A 21,020-nucleotide genomic window follows, 5' to 3' on the forward strand; every position below is an offset into this window, starting at 1 on the left:
TAAATATATATGGGAGGGAAGAGATTGACCTTCAAAGGTGATAACAACAGATTGGGAGGGCTTCCAGGTAATTATACCCTCAGAGGAGTCCTTTTAATTTAGCCTCCTGGCTTTTATGGGATTGCCAATGTGTTGGGGGGTTGAAAGTGAAGACAGAATTTCTTGGATGGACAGATCGGTCGAGATACCTCTGACCAGGCCCATGCGAGTGACATTGAAAGTAGGGATATATGCCTTGAACTTTGAATTAGATGAAATGAAGATATTTTTGATGAAACTGTTGGCAGCTGGCCCTGAGAGGAATTCGACGGAGATTCGGAAGCGACCCTCGGCTTTTACACCTCCAGGTTTGATTGAAAGATTCTTGCTATTTGATAGGAATTTGCCAAATTCAAGAGGGTGGATGGTTTTTCCTTGCTCAGTTTTTTGGGCGTATGCTATGAATGGGCCACGGGAATGAGGAGAATAAAAGTTTGTTGGAGGAAGTTGAGAAAGTGCTGGTGGGGACAGTGAAGTCGAAGGCGAGTCAAGTTTTATTGGGGAAGAAGGAGTAAATTTCCTTTTTTTGGTAGAAGTCAAGATGACAGAATCACTGTCAGAAATTTCTACATTTTCCCCGTCTGGGGGGTCTGGAGAGGGATCTGGGGGCTTTGTAGGGGGTCCAGGAGGGAAATCTTCCTCCATTATTCACAACAGTAAACAACTACAATAATAGTATGAAAAATGACAGAAGTAAAAAAGTTTATAAATATCTGGAAATCAGCAGCGAAAAGTGACTCCTGGAAGATCAGGAGGGAGAAGAAACCTCAAGGCACAACACACTACACTTTTTTTTGCCAGAAAACAAAAAAGAATGGTAAAAAATTAATTTTAGATAGAGCAAAACAAAACAACTGATGACAACCAAATGTTATTGTTGCAATCTCTTCATTCCCTTTCTTTTCAGAAATAATATATTGAAGCAAAACATTGCACATTGATTAGAACAGTGGTTCTTAACCTGGGTTCGACCGAACCCCAGGGGTTCGGTAAGTCAGTCTCGGGGGTTCGGTGGAGGTCAAGACCCCCGACTTATATGATTTGTGGTGACACGCCCCGCTTGTCCATCATTGGCTGCAGGTGATCAAGCAGCAGTAGAGCTTGCGATTACAGCAGAGCCAGGTTCAACAGCAACTCTTCAGAACAACATCGCTCTCAACGTTTTGGTGTCAACAAATGGAAACATACCGTGTTATTGCTAAGAAAGATTTTTATACCGTTTGTTACAACATATCTTTACGAGCAATCCTTTTCGAAGATGCTGGATATAAAAACAAAGAAGAGGAATAGACTTTGTTGTGAAAATGACATGAGAGTGGCACTTGCCAAGGTAAAGCCGCGAATTTATGAATTGGTTTCTGAAAGGCAACAGCGGAAGTCACACTGATTTAAAAAAATAATAATTAATATGTTTCATGTTTTAATTTGACCATTAAAATTTAATGTTTTGATCTTTGTTTTTTATTTTTTTTTCATTTTGTACACCTATATATTAATATATACCATGTTTTGAATTTGTAAAAAACTAGTTTTATTTTTCAAATTAGGAGGGGTTCGGTGAATGCGCATATGTAACTCGTGGGGTTCGGTACCTCCAAAAAGGTCAAGAACCACTGGATTAGAAGGTGCAAATTTTCCCAGTTCTCCAAGTGTTATTGATAAATGTCCAGGGTAATGACGTTATGGTCGACATTCAACATTAAATATACTTCACACAGACTTACTTCAAAACTAGGATTGAGGACGTTTGGACTATAGAAATGGAACATTGAAGAAACTGTTATCATATGACAAACTGATCGGAATAAGCACTAACAAAGAACTTGAGGGGCAGTTTTGCTTATGTTGCTTCATGGACTTCATTTTTATTTTGTGTAACACCTCACAAGGGCACCCCTGTCTGCACTAGCGATGTGTAGGTTCAGCCGGATTGAGTCCTTGAGCCCGAGTCCTTTGCGGGAAGCGGGTCCTACTCCCACTCCTTTTCGTAATCAACCACTCCCAGAGAACTCGGTCTGGGACTCGGACCCGAATGCCTCCAATCAACGACTCCCAGAGAACCCGGACCCGAGAATGCCTCTAAGGACTTGGACTCGGACCCGAATGCCTCTAATCAACAACTCCCAGAAAACTCGGACTCGGGGTCTCGAACCCGAATGCCTCCCTCCACCACCGGCCTCGCGAGTCCTGCAGTGAGTGGTAAGTTCTGGTGGTGAAGACATCTTCTGTTTACCTGCTTTACAGTAAGTGGATGTTTTGTTTATTGTTTAATATCTAGTACTTATTGGAGTTATTTGGGGTTATGAGTTGCTTTTCTAAACCGATGAGCTAATTAGTTAAATAATAATATCGACTGACATGTACTAATAAATCAATAATAGCAATAAATTATTTGAGTGATGTAAAAAAAAATAAGTTAAGTAATATTTAATTTAATTAGGTGTATAAAAATTAGGCTGTGACTGGGGTTTTCACTTTAAAAAAAATTGATTCTTACCCTAGTATTGTCGATAGTTTTATCAATCAATTCTGTTTCAGCAATCAATTCTACCATTCGATACAATTAACAGCATTCCTCAAAATATTAGTATTGAAACAATAAGAAATGATTATTGCGGCTTATAGCCAATGAATTCACCTAGATTTTACCATTTTTCCAATATTTTTAGACTCACTAAGTACTCTAGGATGTACCTAGAGGTGAAACTAAGATATTGCAATACTTGCAAAAATTTGACGAAAAGCGCTCCAGTGGATGGTTTTTAGAAGATAAATAGCTCCGCTATTTATCTTCTAAAAAACACAAGCCACTAAAAAGCATCTTGCCTATTATTTATAATATCCATAACACTTCATTGTAAATATTGTATTTTTTGTTGTCACTGTTAATAACTACAACGACTACAGAAAACAGATAAAACAAGTTCATTGGATTTTGAAGGAACAACCTTGGAAGGCTCACCTCCGTCCCCTGCGAACGTTTATTTTCGAAAGCTGGACAAATCCTCACCGAGAAGAGGAATAGACTATCTACCCAAAAATTTGAGAAAATTTTATTCTTAAACTCCAATCTCGGACTCGAATAATGGATATATTATTGGGTATCAAGATATTTTACATTTGAATATTTAAAATGTGTTGTATTGTTTACTAAATATTTGTATAACTATATATATGTATAACTATATGGGACAATGGGACGTGTGGGATTGCACTATCCTCCCCACATCCTGGAATAAATTATTATTATTATTATTATTATTAATGTTATTCTTGTTTTACAAAAAGATACCTCTGTATTATAACTGTGTTGTATTATAACTCTATGGTTTATACCTGATTGTAAAATTTTATTTTCCTTTTCGGAATGAATGAAAAAAAATCTTACTGATTTTATTTTTCAATGCTTTTTTATCTTATGAATAATACGGGGGGATTTTGCGATATTGCTGATTCTTTTAACTGTTTGTAACAATTTGTATAATTTAATTTTTCAATTCGCAATTTAAAAAAAAAAATATTACATTTTTTTATGTTCATTTTTTTTATGTTTTATCTTGATTTAAAAAATTCAATACGAAGATATTTTGAGTTTATTTATGATTCTTTTGACTGTTATGCCTATTTGTACATTTTTTTTTCGGATTCAGAATTTAAAAAAAAACTTACTGATTTATTATTTTTATGTTCAATTCTTATGTTTCTTTTGTTTCATGATCTTGTTTTAAAAATCAACACGTTGGCATTTTGAGATATTGCCGATTAGTTTAACGGTTTTTATGTAAAATCTCAATGATTTATCGCAATTCTTTGATGTTTTATATTTTTATTTTAGCCCCTCATATTTGTAGGCGCTAGGTACCTACTGTAAGTAAAAATTATTGTTTTATTTTAAAGTTTTATTTTAATTATCGTTCACTATTTTTATTTTTTGTATTATTAAAAATACAAATTTCAGTGGTGTCTGTCTGTGTATCCGTAACTCTGGTTCAATGAACTCTAGAATAGGGATTTGCTTTGATTTTAAAAATTGGAACTGATTGTCAACTGGTATTGGAAAGATTCAGACAAGCGATAAATTAGGTACCAAGATTATTTTATTCAATAATTGTTTATTTAAAATGGCTATCTTTTGTTAAAATTTTTTAGCTATGTCGTAATAGTGTTCATTCGAAAGGCAAATTTCTGGCAAATGTTTATTTTTAATGATCCTGAGACATATATATGTATATATTTGTGAAACCAAAAGGAAAAATATACAAATCAAGTATATAATATACACAAATCCTACAATAATATATTGAACAAAGTGTGTATGTATTGTAAAAGTAAAAAAAAAATGGACTGGAATAAATAGATATTAAAACATGTTGTTAATTGTTAAAATTTTAATAGTTCAATGCTGTACCTAACTACTTCCTGACTTTGTTTTTAAAACATCTCGCCTTTACTGAGTTTCATTTGATAGAGGCTTCGACCAAGTACCTTTATCTATATCGATGGACAGAGATTATGAAAACGACAAATTCTCAACGACAACCGAAATTTATGTTACTACATTTGATTTATTACTGTTTACGCGTGTGCTAAAATTATCATCTGGAACTTGGAACCTAATAGTACATCCGTTACGGCCTCGCATTAGCCGTAGCCCAATCAGCTGGAACACGACAAGACACGAATGGATTTCGTTGAACTTCGCCAAAATGTAAACTGCACAACTCGCGACTCGGGTGCGATGGGTGACGGGATTGACTCCGTGTTCTCGTGTGGGTCCGAGTTCTTGTGCGGGTCCTTGTCCTGCTACGGGTCCGAGTTCTTTCGCGGGTTCTATCCGAGTCCGAGTGCCGAGTCCTTGGCCGGACCCGTGCGTCCCGGTAGTCGCCCAGTACCCAGTCCGCACCCAAGAACTCGGACCCGGGACCCACTCCAAGAACTCGAGTTCTTTTAAAAGGAAGCAGTCCTCGGATGCCTCCGGAAAAATGCAGAACTCACCCACCTCTAGTCTGCACAGCGTAAAGACAGGGAACTATATCGTCATCCGGTCGTTGGACAGACACAAGGGAAGTGAATCTTCTTATGAAAAAAAGAAATGATAATCACATTTGAAGTTATTTAGAAAAATTTAATAAACGGCAGGCAGGGTCTAAGGAAAAAAAAATTTCAGCAAGTGTCTACGGGACAAAAAAGTTTGGGAAACCCTGATTTTTTTTTATGCCATAATATTTTTCACTGCAGTTCCTTATTCCATTTGCTGGGCGTAATTATGTCTCGTTCCTTACAGGGTAGATGGTGATTTCACAAGTTTAACTTTTATTAAAATTTTATTATGTATAAAAAAATACAATAACACAGAATGTATCGAAGACAGTTACACAAATAATATGTTATCTTTTAAGTTTTATCATTTGCGATATTTAACTAGTAAATCAATCAATCCTGACAGACAATTTTTTTTTAATCTGCTACAGTAAATTCATATCGTCTGCATGAAAATAGGAACCTTTTTACAATAACAACTTTATAAAAAAATAAACACTAAAAATGACAAATTACAAAATAAATAACAAACAATATATTTTGTTTTGTAGACACATTACATTTTACCCGCAAATTTTATTTTATAATAAATAATTACTTACTAAATTTACTCGAGTAATGTTTTTTTTTTGCACTTCAAGTAACGAAAATTTGTTTGTTTCAATGTGGTGGATTCTGTTATGTTTATAAAAAATAGGTAGGTACACAAAAAATACATTCATATAAAAAAAAAAATTGATTTAAAAAATATACACATTTTAACAAAATCAATTTTCAAAATAAATCTTCATGTGTTTTGAAAGCCTAAACAACAGGGGTTGAGTTCTAAAATTTAACACAGAAGAAATTTGTGGAAAATTAAAGGGATAACATATTTATCTCAGCGTAAGACTCGGTTAAATTCCACCCTTTATTTGGAAATGTAAGATTTATAATACCAAATAAATCTAATTGTTTATAACATTTCAATCAAAGAGAGATTTACAAGACTATTTTATTTTACCCTCCTAAAAAGTGGTCTACATTTAAGCAGTCGTAGTTTTTCATCGTCGTCATGCTTCATAAAATTTTTTTTTTTTGTAGTTCTAATTAAATAACACAAAGAACGTGATTTTCTTTTTAAAACTATGTGTGTAATTGAGCCCTTATGTGGAAATAATGCTGTTTTTTTGCAGATTCATTCAAATTATATTCATCTACATTCACAGCAAAAACAGTTTTTAAATCTCAACCACGATGACCACAGATGGCCTACGGTGACGGTCGGTAATGTGCTATCAAGACGGCTCTGAAATCAGCCATTACTTTATTAAAACTGATGGTTTATGCGACCGGCGCTTAGCATATTTGTCATTATTATTATGGTAATAAAGTGTTATTTCTGCATTGTTATTTGTTAAAACATTGTAACCATTTTATACCATGACCCAATTTAATGGCTACTCCTTTTTATCAGGAGATATTTTAGAAAAATAGCGCCATTAAAATTATCCATATAATTGTTATGATATACTCAGAGACGTGAACGGCGTCTGACAGTCCAACATCTGGACTTGAACATATGTACCCACACCTACTAACTACCTAACATCTTATTTTTCTCATGGTACAAGGCGGCGTACCGGTACCAATAGTCGTACGATCATTCATATGCTTACGCTGGGAGTCGGAAGCCGTAACGGAAGAGCCATAGCAGGGGAGCCGTACTGGGTCAGTCATATCGGGCGACCGCAGCATTCTCATTGCTCTTACGCTCTGAGCTCACGACTCCCGTTCATTTGAGCCGTTGTTCAATTAAGTCAACTCTTTGAGCCGTACGAAAATATTGAGCTGGTACAGTGACTCCCGCTCTTAATAAAATGAGTCAATACCCATCGCTATTTCAGAACCACTATCTTTTTCACATGACGCTGTTTTTCGGTATAAGGGCTCAAGTCATTCTACCTCAGTAAACTTTGTGAGAAATTCATTCTAGCTAGGTAGGTACTACACGCAATTGCGAATTTTAACTATAAAAATTGTTCGCTTCAATTATTAACACTACAATATCGTAGTAGCATTAATTTTGTTATAGCAAAAAAACTCTGTTACAGTGACCACTCTACCATAGATATAAAATATAATATTCTTCAGTCAATGCAAAATTTAAAAAATAAATAATAAGGACACACTGTCAGTTGTTTTTGCATGTTTGAAAAATTTTTTGGTCTCACTGTATGTATTTGATTTATCATAATATGAAATGATTTCAAAAAGTAACTCAATACTTCAAAAGGAACCAATATTAAATTTTGATGTTGGAATTATGTTTTACATTTTGTAAAAATATGTACTAGTTATTAACTGCATTTATTAACAAAAATATTTTTAATTTTCAAAATAGTAACATTGGTCAAAGGAAATAGTCACTATAACCCACAAATCTAAACCACAAAATTCACTAAAACATTACTGGAGTGTTAAAAATAATTCCTAAAAATTCCGACTGTCATTTGCACCCAGGTGGGTATTTTCCGCTTAAACTGATCCTCAGGCTTCCTTGCATCCTGGTGTAGAGACTCGCACTCCTGATGGAGACGCTTCCTCAGCGAGGGGTTTGAGGTTATGATGGCCACTTGTGTCTCCAAGTCTCGCTTTACAGAACGTTCACCAAAGTTTGGGGAACCTATTAGCGTGAGAGAGGGGAGAGATTCTCTGGGGGGGTAGTACCTGCAAAAATAAAGTAGATATATAGAATAAAATAATCCATTAAAATGATTTTTCCCCTGTGCTCCCTGGCGGGGTCAAGTTATGAAACGAAGTGACATAGATAATTTAGCTATAAAAATAATTTTATTGCAATTATATTATATTTAAAATGTGTATTTCTTTTGGTGAAATTTTTGTCCGATGATTTCTCAAGTTTACTAATGGTGTTCATCCAAAAATCATTTCTGACGTCTATCTAATTTGTCAACAAAAAATATTGTTGTATTAAGAATAAAAATGACAATATTTGTTTTTGAATGGCAATCTATGAATGATCCTGAGGCAAATGTTTAATAAATGCTTCACAAATCCTTTATTATTATAATCCGTGATATTTCATGGGACCGAACTAGATTGTAATAATAATCCAATCGCCATAAAAACATGCAAAATTATGATATGTTCAGAGTGATGGGCCCTCACAAAGAGTAGTGTAAGAGAATTAGTAAAACATATTTTGAGAAGAAAATCTAAGATAAATTTTCAGAACCACACAAGAAAATTAGACAAAAGATGAGCTGCCTATACCAATTGTTGGTATATCAGTCATAAACATTTTAAAACTGGGACAGTTACACAAAATGGCGAAGGTAGCTGATAAACAAAGAGATGATATTTTGGACAGTTGAACATTACATTTAAACTTACCACAAACCCTTCCCGTGATAGGTCCAGCCCGCTTTTTCATATTCTAGCATTTTAATCCTGTCAGACTGTCCATTAGATTCCACCAATTCAAAAAATCTATAAACGAAACATAATTTAATAAGCAGCCATTAGAAATCGAACATCATAAAACATAATATTATGGTAGACTCAAAATCATCCATTGAAATATGGAAAAATTACAACTAGTTAAATAAGTATTCCTAAAATAGTTAAACATACTTTCTGGCCAGCAATGAATATGCATCTGGAACACCTCCAGCAGGTCCCCTGGCACCTTTGAATCCATTCGCCTGCAATTGAAAATAACAACAGTAATAATGTTACCTTCATGACCAAAGCGTAAGGAGTGTGGCGAACCCATCGCTCAGGGAGTAGAAACACGACCTGCAATAGCCATACCAAGCTAAGGTGTGAGCTACCGTGCTCGGGCTTAATGACCTGGGGAACAGTGTCACAAACGGTGCATCCGAGAAACAGGGTCGCATTTCGGAGTATTTAACCCAGCACTCGGGGCTCTGCTGGAGTGGACCTTCTATTTCCCTAGATACTCGTGGGACGAAAATTTGACTTCCTCTTCCCTCGTGGCACCTTCAAGGAATCAAGGAGAGGAGACTAGGAGTGGAGAGGAGAGACGGGGCAAGGGCGAGTGAACTCTTTCGTCATGGGGCCTTCAGGGAACGAAGGAGGAGTGAAGAGGAGAGACGAAGTCCTCTTCCCTCGTGGGGCCTTCAGGGAACCAAGGGGCAGTTGACTCTTCCATCGTGGGGCTTTCAGGGAACCGAGCGGACTCCTCTGTCGCGGGGCCTACAGGGAATCAAGGAGGAGTGGAGAGGAGAGACAAAGCCCTCTTCCACAGTGGAGCCTTTATGGAACCAAGGACGAGTGGTGAGGAGAGAAGAACTCCTCTTCCATTATAGGGCCTTTAGGGAACCGAGGAGTGGAGAGGAGAGACAAAGTCCTCTTCCCTCGTGATTTGGACTTCCCTCCCTAATAGAAGCTTTCATTCACAAGTATATACGATTCGCTGGGTCAATTTAAAGAATGTTCAAAGCTTTGGCATCTTCTGTTCCTATGCGCGCCATAGAATAAACGAGATGGCACTATGTCTTTCGTCTAAGTAAAAAATTTATCGATTTAGAATGAAGCCGAAGAATGAAACCAAACAAAAATATGTAAAAGATCATTGTCAAATAGATCGCAAGTCTAAATTTGTATGGAATTGAAGGTGAGCACAACTTAATTTAAACGTATCCTCTTTAAAATAATTTGCCTTAAGTACATGGATTGTGTATTATTTCCAATTTACTATATTAACATAATATGTATTTTGTATTATTTCCAATTTACTATATTAACATAATATGTATTTTGTATTATTTCCAATTTACTATATTAACATAATATGTATTTTGTATTATTTCCAATTTACTATATTAACATAATATGTATTTTGTATTATTTCCAATTTACTATATTAACATAATATGTATTTTGTATTATTTCCAATTTACTATATTAACATAATATGTATTTTGTATTATTTCCAATTTACTATATTAACATAATATGTATTTTGTATTATTTCCAATTTACTATATTAACATAATATGTATTTTGTATTATTTCCAATTTACTATATTAACATAATATGTATTTTGTATTATTTCCAATTTACTATATTAACATAATATGTATTTTGTATTATTTACAATTTACTATATTAACATAATATGTATTTTGAGTCACAAACTCATGACGTACCTACCTACAAATTGGTATATATAATAATATGGGCATTTTTCACAATATCAAATAAAAATTAGTCACACATTTTTGAAAAATGATCTACCACGCCTAGATCCCCAGAGCTGCCTCTGCATCTATGTATTTGTGTGGTGTGACTTAACGTAATCTTATTTAAGATTACTGTTTAATAAAGCTAACCCAGCTTTGTTCAAAAAATGTATTATAATCCTGATAACATAATCAGTAGAACCTAAATGATAAGCAAAGGGAGATTTATGAGTTTAATGAATATTATATGATGCAATGGAAATACTAACACCGTCGTTCCACAGGTCGGTAAGCAATCGACATAAACCAAATGCTGAAAGACCCCGCACAGAAAAATTCCACACTAAACCTTACTTTAATGAACTTAATTTTCTACGCAGGATTTTACAACCGATTACAAATCTTAGACGGTTTATGTCGATTGCTTACCGACCCTTGGGGCAACGGGCTTAAATGAATATAATGATCTGAAATTAATATTATAGTTGCCAAAACATGTATTAGAAAATCGCTCGAGGATTATTACCAATATCTTAATGGTTTGAAGTAGCCATTGGGAAAGCAGAAGGCCTTGAGTTCATATCTCGGTAGTGGTAAAAACAAATTTACTTGTTTCATCAGACTTCACATCATCATACAGCGTTTACGCATTTTGCATTATGTCCTTAAAACATTTTTGAATAAATACAGGGTTTTCCAATAAGAGGTGTTATTTTAATATTCAATCGTAAAAGATCAATGGTTTCGTTGCTTGTGTGGCACATAGCGCCGTCTTGTTGAAAGTAAACGTTGTCCAGATCAATACCATCCGATTCCAGCCATAAAAAATCATTAATCATCTCTCGATAGCGCAATCCATTCACCGTAACTGTTGCCCCAGCCTCATTTTCGAAAAAGTAAGGTCCAATGACTCCGCCGGACCATAAACCGCACCAAAAAGTCACACGTTGAGGATAGAGAGGCTTTTCAACAATAACTCTTGGGTTTTCCGAGCCGCAGATGCGACAATTTTGCTTGCTGACGAAGCCACCGAGGTGGAAATGGGCCTCATCACTCAAGATGATTTGCATTTGATTCACTCAAGTGAATTTTAATAATTTCAATGCGTTGTTGAAGCGTGTATCGTTCCATTTTTATTAATGGCGTAGTTTCTACTTGTCAAATGACAAAAAATGACAGCTTCAAAAGTAACATCTACCGAAATAGCGGGCTATTAAAAATAACACCTCTTATTGGAAAACCCTGTATTAAAAAAAAGAAAATGATAAAACAAAACATTGCAAATAACAAAATTCATACATTAGGGTGAGCCATGAGTAGTGTGCAATCAGCCTCGCAGTCGTTCACCAGCGCTTTGGCGTATTCCTGGGTAATGTTGAAGTAGCCAGTGGCAAGTCGGATCCTGGCCCCAGCCGGGGCGGAGCTCAGCAGGTGTTTCGTCACCTCGCTGTCGCAGTGGATGCCAAGCCCACCCGCCTGGATCAGTGGCGCCACCCAAGTGTCGCTGGAGTCTGGAAATTATATCACAAAACAATTAGCACATTGACGGACAATTGCCGGGAGAGGTTCGTGACACAACACATGCTGTATTTAGTCGCCAATAGAAGTGGATGACAAATGCATGTTTTATCTTGCATCTTCTTTAAACCCCCTATCGTCTTAGAGTGTGACACTATCAAGTATAGATACAGGCTACAATCTACAATAATACAGGGTGCGGCAGAGAGGATGGACGTTTTTGAGATGGGTAGTACTCTCCCCCTCCGTCTACGAGAGAGGTGGGGGGGTGCCGCTTGACTCGTTAGTTCCTAGCATTGTTTTACCAGCTGTCGTCATGGAGCCGTGGACGGTGGAGCACCGCATTTTCGCCTATGATTATTTTGTCCGAAATAATGAGTCAGTCACCGTCGTACAGCGTGAGTTTCGTCGCCACTTCAACATCCATCGGAATAGAGCTGTTCCCTCTCGAAACACCATCCTTCGTTGGATTGAATCACTTCGCAGGCGTGGTGAACTGATCAACAGAAGACCAAGAGGAGCTCCGGAAACAGTTCGAACTCCTGAAAATGGGGACATGGGGACACCTCAAAGCTAGAGTATACGAGAACAAGCCCCGAACTCTGGACGAATTGAAGGACGCAATTCGCGTGGAAGTCGCCCAAGTTGAGAGAGCGATGTTGGAGAGAGTCTACGTGAACTTCTAAGAACGCCTCCAGCACTGCATCAACGATTTCGGCCACCACATGCCTGATGTGATTTTCCACACTTGACTGTCTCAAATGCTATTTCCTCGCAAACCTGATTCTATCAATAAATTTGTTTTTGAGTAAAAATTAAGTATTTTATGATTTTTTTAAAACCGTCCGTCCTCTCTGCCGCACCCTGTACAACTCTCGACTTCCCTGACCTATGTGACATATCGCACCCCCGACTAAAAGATATATTATATATATTTATATAAGGAGTGATATCGTCACCTCAGTTGGACAAAGTTCTAACTGACATTTTTTTTCAAAAATGACCTTTATACAAAACCATTTCTTTTGCTCATTTCTATAAACAAAATAATTTTCAGAGCCATCTGTGTTGTTTTTACATGGATAGTTGAATGACAAGTTCTAACATCAAGCTTCTAAAGATTCCATTTATTTTACAGGGTTCTAACATCACTTTGAAAAAAAAAATTTTTAGTATAATTTATTTAGTTTTAAAATTTAACATTTGGCATCTGCTACTACATCATGCTACTGACATCTGTTTTTTCTCCTTCATATAATCCGGGCCTCTTCAAGACCCGCTACAATAAATCCTTTCCAATCCCTTAACCCACCTCACAACGCTGCCCAACCGGGTGGCAATATAGCTCCCCTGCCCTTACACTGTACAGAGAAGAGCACTCTTGTGAGGTGTCACATTAAAAAAAAATATATGTAGATCAAATGTTTAGAACTTCATGGACAGCCCGGCGCAATAATATATACATTATGAAAGATCTAGGATTCCACAATTAACTGTCTGCCTACAGGGCATCATAAGATATTTGGGATACGTTGCTCGCCAAACTGAGAACTCCAACCTGGAGAAATTCATGGTCATTGGCAAAGCGGAAAGGCAGAAGAAGCAGATGCATTGGATTAAATATCCAAGACGTCTGGAACATTGGTGTCCGTGGCTCTCCAAGTAACATGAGACCGCAAGCAGTGGAGACGTCTTGTACGTAAGAGAAATTGGAGTAGGGGTCGTGATCTCAGCAATCAGGTAACAACTAAAGAAGAAGATTCTGCAAGTCCCGTAAATTGCAATTTCCCTGTAATAGTGTCATATAATTAGGCAAGTAAACACTGTAAGATTCTGCAGGTTTCAAAGACTGCAATGGATTTTTAGTTATTTATCAAAAACTATGTCTTATAGTGTTTTCTGCCCCATTTAAATTAGGATCTGAAAGAGAAAACATAATTTTGGGCTCATTCAGTACTTTTTACAGACAAGCAATTTTATATACATACATAATTTTTATACATACAGTGCTATTCCACACGCTAAGTTATAAAACAAATGCAGCATCTAATTCGATAATTAACCAAGCTCTAAATAATATTTGTCTAAACTCTAACATTGACATTTTTTCGGATTCACAGCCCAAATTCAAACGTGGCATCATGTCAAAAATTTAAACTATTCAATATTACATTACACACATCACACACACACCTATAAACTACACAAGTCACCTGGTAATTAAGGAATAAACATACCACTTAGCAGACATTACAAGGAAACATATCATAGGTACACAACACGATGTATCTTATTCCTGTATATTGTTTCAACTCTATAAATCATATGATTTAAGATTTTCACGGCCAAAAGTATTTTTGTTATTTGTTTTTGGGGTATTATGCCGTGTTGCGCTAACTCCTTCTTTAGCCAACGTTTCGGACAGCATTGCAGTGTCCATCATCAGGGCAGATGTGTTATTTAACAAATAACACATCTGCCCTGATGATGGACACTGCAATGCTGTCCGAAACGTTGGCTAAAGAAGGAGTTAGCGCAACACGGCATAATACCCCAAAAACAAATAACAAAAAAAATCTATAAATCATGTACTTTTTTGTTTCTATAATATAAAATAAAATAAAATAAAATCTTGTTATTTAAAATAAAAATTCTATTTACCAAAGTTTTTCTGCCCTTTATCAAACTGAGTATCCAAACTCTCCTGGTAAAAGCGCTGTATCTTATTGCGCGCATAACGAATAAACACATTCCTGCTGTCCTGATCAGGTGATGGAGAACCGTGGGCTAACTTCACACTCCCGTCACCTTTCAACTGCAAACTAAAACCTTGAACTACGGACACCAGGTTAGAATAAAAGTCCGCCAACTCCTTGTCTTCTATCACTATGTATCTATCTTGTCTGTTGGTAAAATAATCATTGGAGAGATTCGCACCACTCACTATAACTGTATTGTCTATTAAATATACTTTCATATGTTGAAGTTCTATTATTTCGTTCCAACGCTGAGGTATTAACATCTTGTACAGCCCTCGCAGATACGGCGTGTGATATAATGATATTCGACAAGTCTGTTTGAAATGTTCTAGTAATGGTAACAACATTGTCTTGGAGTTAACTCTGCCACGCGATCCCCTGTGATAATCTAATAATACTGTCAACTTCACATTGCCTCGGGCTTTGGTTAATTTCTCACTGATCACAGACACAAGGTTCTTTTCGAGCTTCCCCGTTCCGAGGTACAAACTGGCGAATGTTATTCGTTCTTCCGCTTGTTCGCATTTCGTCACAAGCGTGTCATAAAACTCTTTGGGTTCGTTTATTACCGTGATATTCTCGGCTTTGACAGGAAAACAAGGTGCTAGAGAGGTTAGCCAATTGAATGATTCTAACTCTGGCTTCCGAAATGAGAATGCGTGTAACGAATTTCTGTTGGAAATCATCTCGGGAAAAATCTGAGGTTGGGGCTGATGCTGAACTTCAGCCAAAGTACTTGTGAATCGTCTCCACATTCTATTGTGATTTGGGGAACGCAATATCTGATCAGTTAGCTATTCATCCGAAACTTAAAACTTCCCGTAAATAAATAAAGTGATAATGAAATAAAAAATACTAAGGTTACAATATCATTTCTTCGGAAGGAATATTCTAAATTTAAAATCGAACGATGTTGAGCACTTTTCTACATTTCAAATGTCAAAAACCAAACTTCACTTTTACGAAGTGTTTCCATAATTAAAATTTTACCAATAGACATAAAATTCTTATAAAAGTTCTTGCTTACTAAAAGAGATCGGGGTTCGAAAGTTTTCATTTCTTCAAAATCTTAATCCATTTTAATTTTTGGAATACCGACCTCCCCCTATCCCTATCTGCTGAGGTGCTCTAAGGGTGAATGATGGGTAAATGCCAATCGCCCCCCGTGAGTGGTTTATTTATGCGCCGTCGACCTACACTATTTTATTAATAACTTACTTGTTTTTTGCTAAATTAAATTTTTGTAAATTGTACAGTTTTATTTCTTTATTTTCGTAGTTCTTTATTATATTTTTTTATAACATTACAGAGATTAAATACATCACATCTCTGAATATAAATAGTTATACGGGGGAAATACGTAAGACAGATTTAAGGATTAATAACAATTATTGGATTTATTACAACAAAATTATTCTATTTCCAACCAATGATATGGGCAGGGCCGGCCTTGGGCTAAACGGCGAGCAAAATGTTGGCGCTCCTTGTTAAAACCAGTAGACGCTTAGGTACGTGATCATTGTAGTCAATAATATTCGGATGATAATTGGCATTTTTGTGAAGCGCATTTTTTACGAAAAATAATCTGAATGGCGATGTGTTAGGACCGTTAGGTGTTACGTATTATCAGCGCCTTGGTAATTCGGCGCCCGAGGCGGACTACTCCAATTGCGCTCGTGTAGGGCCGGCCCTGGATATGGAAGGGAGGAGAGGGGCACTGATACATTATTTCTTTGATATTTAGTAATGTTTATAATATTTTTACCTTCGTATTAAGACATAAAATCATATTATTGTCAATCAGCAACCTTCCCTCTATTTTTTTCATTGCGTGTGCGGCACATCAACATAACTGTGCAAGATATTAGAAAAAGAGAGGCTAGTGCGAAAAAAGATAGATAAAATAAACTAATCGCATGAATGTACCACGATTTAATAAATAACATTTTTATAATATAAATACTATTTTATTTAACATACTAACATATGGTCCGAACCTTGACCTAACCTTTTTTTTTTTTTTTTTTTTTACAGTATTACCGCACAAGAGTCCCAACTGCTCCCGTCTGGAGCCAGTGAGACTATGGCATCCCCAATTGGGGTATGTTGTGAGGCTGAGGGTATTGGGGAGGGGAGGGAGATGGGGAAGAGGAAGGTGGGGAAGTACCTGGCTATTCAGATCTGGTCACCAAACACGGCTAAAGCCATTTCAAGCAACGTTTCAATTCTGAATGGTGGTCTTACACCAGGGCGATACTGAGAGTATCTTCCACTCTGGAACGTGCCGCAAATATACTATATATTATTTTAAATTAATTAATTGTGAAATAACACAAATTAATCAAATAAAATTTATTTGCGCACGCCGGGTTCGAACCCGCGACCGTCGGATCTGTAGTCAAAAGCGTATACCACTAGACCACACCTACCATAAAACGTCAGTTATTTTATAGTCTCGCTGATAAATTATCATGTACCTGTACCTAGTAGACCAACTCGACTCATATCGCCATATTATTGTACAATACTCCCACTAATGCAGAACAAAATTCTTTAATATATCGCCTGCATAGATTAGGAAATGCATACTTTGATATCAATGATGAAGGAAGTCTGTTATAACTTATAACATAAAAGATGCATAAAACATATTTTTTACGTATGCAAGAATCAAAAGATAAGTAATTAAGCTTACATTATCGTTGCTTTGATAATTGATAATCATTTATATTTGGCACAGTTGGCAAATAATTCTTTTAAGTGATTAAACAATTTTTTTTTCTTACCTCCTGTACTTGTTTTTTATAATTTATTCTTCACAATTAACTTAACCTTATATTTTACACCGTAAATCATACTTTATACTTAACTTAAAATTTAACCTTTACACTTTATACAGTACTTTAAACTTTATGCTGTGTACTTTATACCTTGTACTTTTTAATTTTATATTTATATTTACGTTAATGGCACATGTCGTGCCGTTTGTATTTAAATAAATAAATAAAACAAAAATCTGGTGACACGTTCCTTCCAGAGGTAACATTGTCTATCAGTGCAATAAAAAATAATTATTGTATCCATCTCTACAAGTGGCTGCATCTGCATCATTTAAAGAGCTATATCTTTCCTCCAAGGGGTCTCAATATTTGGTTGGAAAAAGGGTTTCTGTAGCATGTAAATGGATGTTGCAAACCATTACTTCCTAGTTTCAATTACCGTCAAACTTGGTTATAACGAGCAAAAGGGAACCGACTAAATTCGCTCCTTACAACCAGTACTCGTTTGCCTTAGATTAATCGTTTTATCAATAGGTTTTTAAAAATCGTATTTACCTACCCACCTTTACTATCAATATACAGGGGACGTACTTGACTTACTTTAACCAGTGATTCCTGACATTATTTTGAGTAAAAAATGTAAGTGAAATTATGGTCTCCGGTGACATATATTTTTTTTCAACTTAAAACATAAACAACATTTGTATGTATTGGACAGTTATGGTCGGGGTGAGGGATTGTTCGGTTAGTGGGCTGAGTGACCAGTGACGACATGTGGACGAATTTTTTTTTTATTTTACATTTTTTACTCACTGGTTAAAGTAAGTAACGTCCCTTGACACATTGTATAGTGTACCAATGTTTAAGATATTTTCAAACACGAGTGGTATTAAAAAAAATGTATATATATGTATTTATTAAAAAAATACATAAATTATTGACAGCTGGACATAGCGAACCAATTCATTTAATTTTTTTAAATAGATCGATTTCGTTTTAACCCTTAGGGGCCGGAGCCTTGCATTTGCAGTACTGAAGATTCGTGCCTGTGCACGGTACGGCGCACTGCAATTGTAGTGTCGACCTTATGCATTCATTTTGCCTTCGGATATTACCTCTTACTAGGTTAGTTGAAGACAAAATTAAAAATGTCACTTTATCAAGTAATAGTGTACCCCGGCAATGCTTCGCTATTGCTAAGATATTTCTCGGGCGTCTCGGACTTCTTCCACCATTCACTACTGTATACCACAATATTACTGTTAAAAAACTACATTACATGAACTTTAAATGGACTCCATATCTCATTCCGGTGAAGAGATATTGCTACAAGTATTCCTCCGGCGTTGCTGATTTCTTCTACCATTCAAACTAGAGGTGAGGCGTATTTATCGTACCCAGTAAAAGTACCGGGTATTTTCATGCAATAGTTGGTACTTGTGACAAATCTCCAAAATACTCATACGGGAATACTTATACCGGGACTAAATATTTTTTTAATACCTACCCGACTCACTAGACAATATCTGTTCTGAGCCGGGTATTTTAGATGGGTATTTTTAGTAGGTATTTTTGACGGATATTTTTGATGGGTATTCCTGATGGGTATTTTTATGATGATTTTTTGTGATGGGAAAAATGTGGGGAATCTTTCGACAGGGAATTCCGTAGCCAAAGTAAAAAATTTTCACAGAAGTTCTGTAACAATCTTCCCCCCCCCATGGATTTGAAATATTTTGAGGGGGAGTACACAATTTGTGATATTTTTGTGGGGAATTATGTTTTACAGAACAACAATTTTTTCTCTAACTCCCCCCCCCCCCCCATGGATTTCGAATAATTAATGGGGAATCAAGCAATCATAATTTATGTGAGTGCGTACCTGTACTCATTGTACCCAGTAACGAAAAGTACTAATAGGACCCACCTATAATTCAAACCACTCTCTAAACACTCCTGACACTAAGGACGGGTTGTCTCGGAGAATTTGAAGATTTTTTCATGTTCTCTTATTATTTCAGTTCTGTCTAGCAACTAGCCTATAATGATATAATAACAGAACTTAAATAGGACTTTCACAGAACCCGAAAATGAATGTTGAAATTTGATGAATTGTTCAAATTCTCCATAATAACCCGTTCTAATATGAACAAACTTTTGAATTTTCAACAATATCGGTCAACTACTTTTCAAGTTTTGCGAGAATAAACATACGCAGGCTGAATTTTTATATATCAACACATTTCGGCGTGGCACTTTTTGCGCTTGCGCTATGCTGAGTACGGGCTTTTTCTTTAATTTGTTTTAAATCGCTAAAAATAGTTAAAATATTTTAATCAAAATTTCTACACAATAACTCAGCATACCCAAGCTATAAAATTACTAAACTAAAATCGAATATTATTTGAAATGCAACTCAATTGACCTTGTAATATGTGTATTACGGTCCTCCTATCGGTATTTGCTCATACCGTCTTTTTTTAAATACGCCCAACATCTCTCGCTCGCTTGCACATAGGAGTTGAGTGAGTGCGGAACGGAGAAAGAGATTCAAATCGGGTTTCACGGTCATAAAAACCCTCATTCCAGGAATTGAATTATTTCACTCACAAATAATATACTATCATTTTGTTGAATTACCGATGTAAATGAAAAGCACGAAAATAAATTTAAAAAAAGACTTGCATTACGATTCGATAATTATGTACATATAGTTGGGACCTTCGCAAAGAGATTGGTATATAATATTCATGTAAAAACATTGAATAATTCTGTCTTTTTTGCCACTGAAATGAGGCCGGCGCAAAAGGTAGAACTACCCTTCCCGCCGTTAAACATCAATCAACCGAACGAGTAGAACTACCTTTCCCGGCCGAAGTGTGTTAAGAAGAAGAAGATGGTATTGTCGTTGTGGCTTTAACAAATTTTTTATTTATTTATTGAATTTCTTGGCGGCCCCTACAGGTTAACCTTTCCCTTACTGTGCTAAAAAAATACACGCGTTCCGGTGCTGTGTAGTCAATACACATCTCAAAATAAGCGATTTAATATTGGAAAAGTATGAATATTCATAGCTAATCGATTATGTTTACTATATTTTATATCAAAAGTGATAATAATTGTGATTTAATTGCTGAAAACATGAAAAACCATCTGCAGATGCTAAAGAAACGTGCGAGGGGTCCACATCTAACGACGGTTCGCGGCCAACTGGCTAGCGGCGCGGCTGGCGGCTGGCACAAACACAGCTGTGCGGTCGTAGATATCGATGGTCTAAATCAAAATACAACTGCAGACGTGTAGATGTCTCATGTTCCCGCATAGCGAATTAAAGCGGGACATCAATAGCGTGTCATTTCCTCGCACACTCTTCGCGTATTAGTATCACACGGTTGATCGTATTGGTATATTTGTTCCCGATTTTTAACAAAAAACTCTGATTTTTAATTGAATTTGAAAACTATGTAATAAATTATTTTTTAATTCAGTGTATAAATGTATAACGGAGGAATACCTAAAATCTGAACCCAGAATTTATTATATCTATAGAGTTATTAGTTATTAGAAGCAATGTGTAGTAAATACACACCACAGATAAGGAAAGGTTAAGAAGGCTTGCATTTAAATATTTTATTGGTTATGTGTAAATGAAATAAAATCCAAAATTTTCAAA

The 21,020-nt window shown here is 36.0% G+C and overlaps 1 protein-coding gene across 1 annotated transcript; it reads right to left on the reverse strand.

Annotated features, from left to right (window-relative positions):
• Positions 1-5,653: 5,653 nt before the first annotated feature.
• On the reverse strand, positions 5,654-15,508 carry PGS1 (Phosphatidylglycerophosphate synthase 1). The gene is made up of 5 exons (XM_089637651.1): positions 14,470-15,508; positions 11,590-11,801; positions 8,716-8,786; positions 8,476-8,571; positions 5,654-7,788 (listed from the first exon to the last, which is right to left on the reverse strand). The coding sequence occupies exons 1-5, from the start codon at positions 15,320-15,322 to the stop codon at positions 7,539-7,541; spliced, it is 1,482 nt and encodes a 493-aa protein (XP_089493777.1). The 5' UTR covers positions 15,323-15,508; the 3' UTR covers positions 5,654-7,538.
• Positions 15,509-21,020: the final 5,512 nt, after the last annotated feature.

The sequence above is a fragment of the Hesperophylax consimilis genome, chromosome 12 (assembly GCF_061612785.1).
Source record: "Hesperophylax consimilis isolate HC1 chromosome 12, BYU_Hcon_1.0, whole genome shotgun sequence".
Lineage (NCBI taxonomy): Eukaryota > Metazoa > Arthropoda > Insecta > Trichoptera > Limnephilidae > Hesperophylax > Hesperophylax consimilis.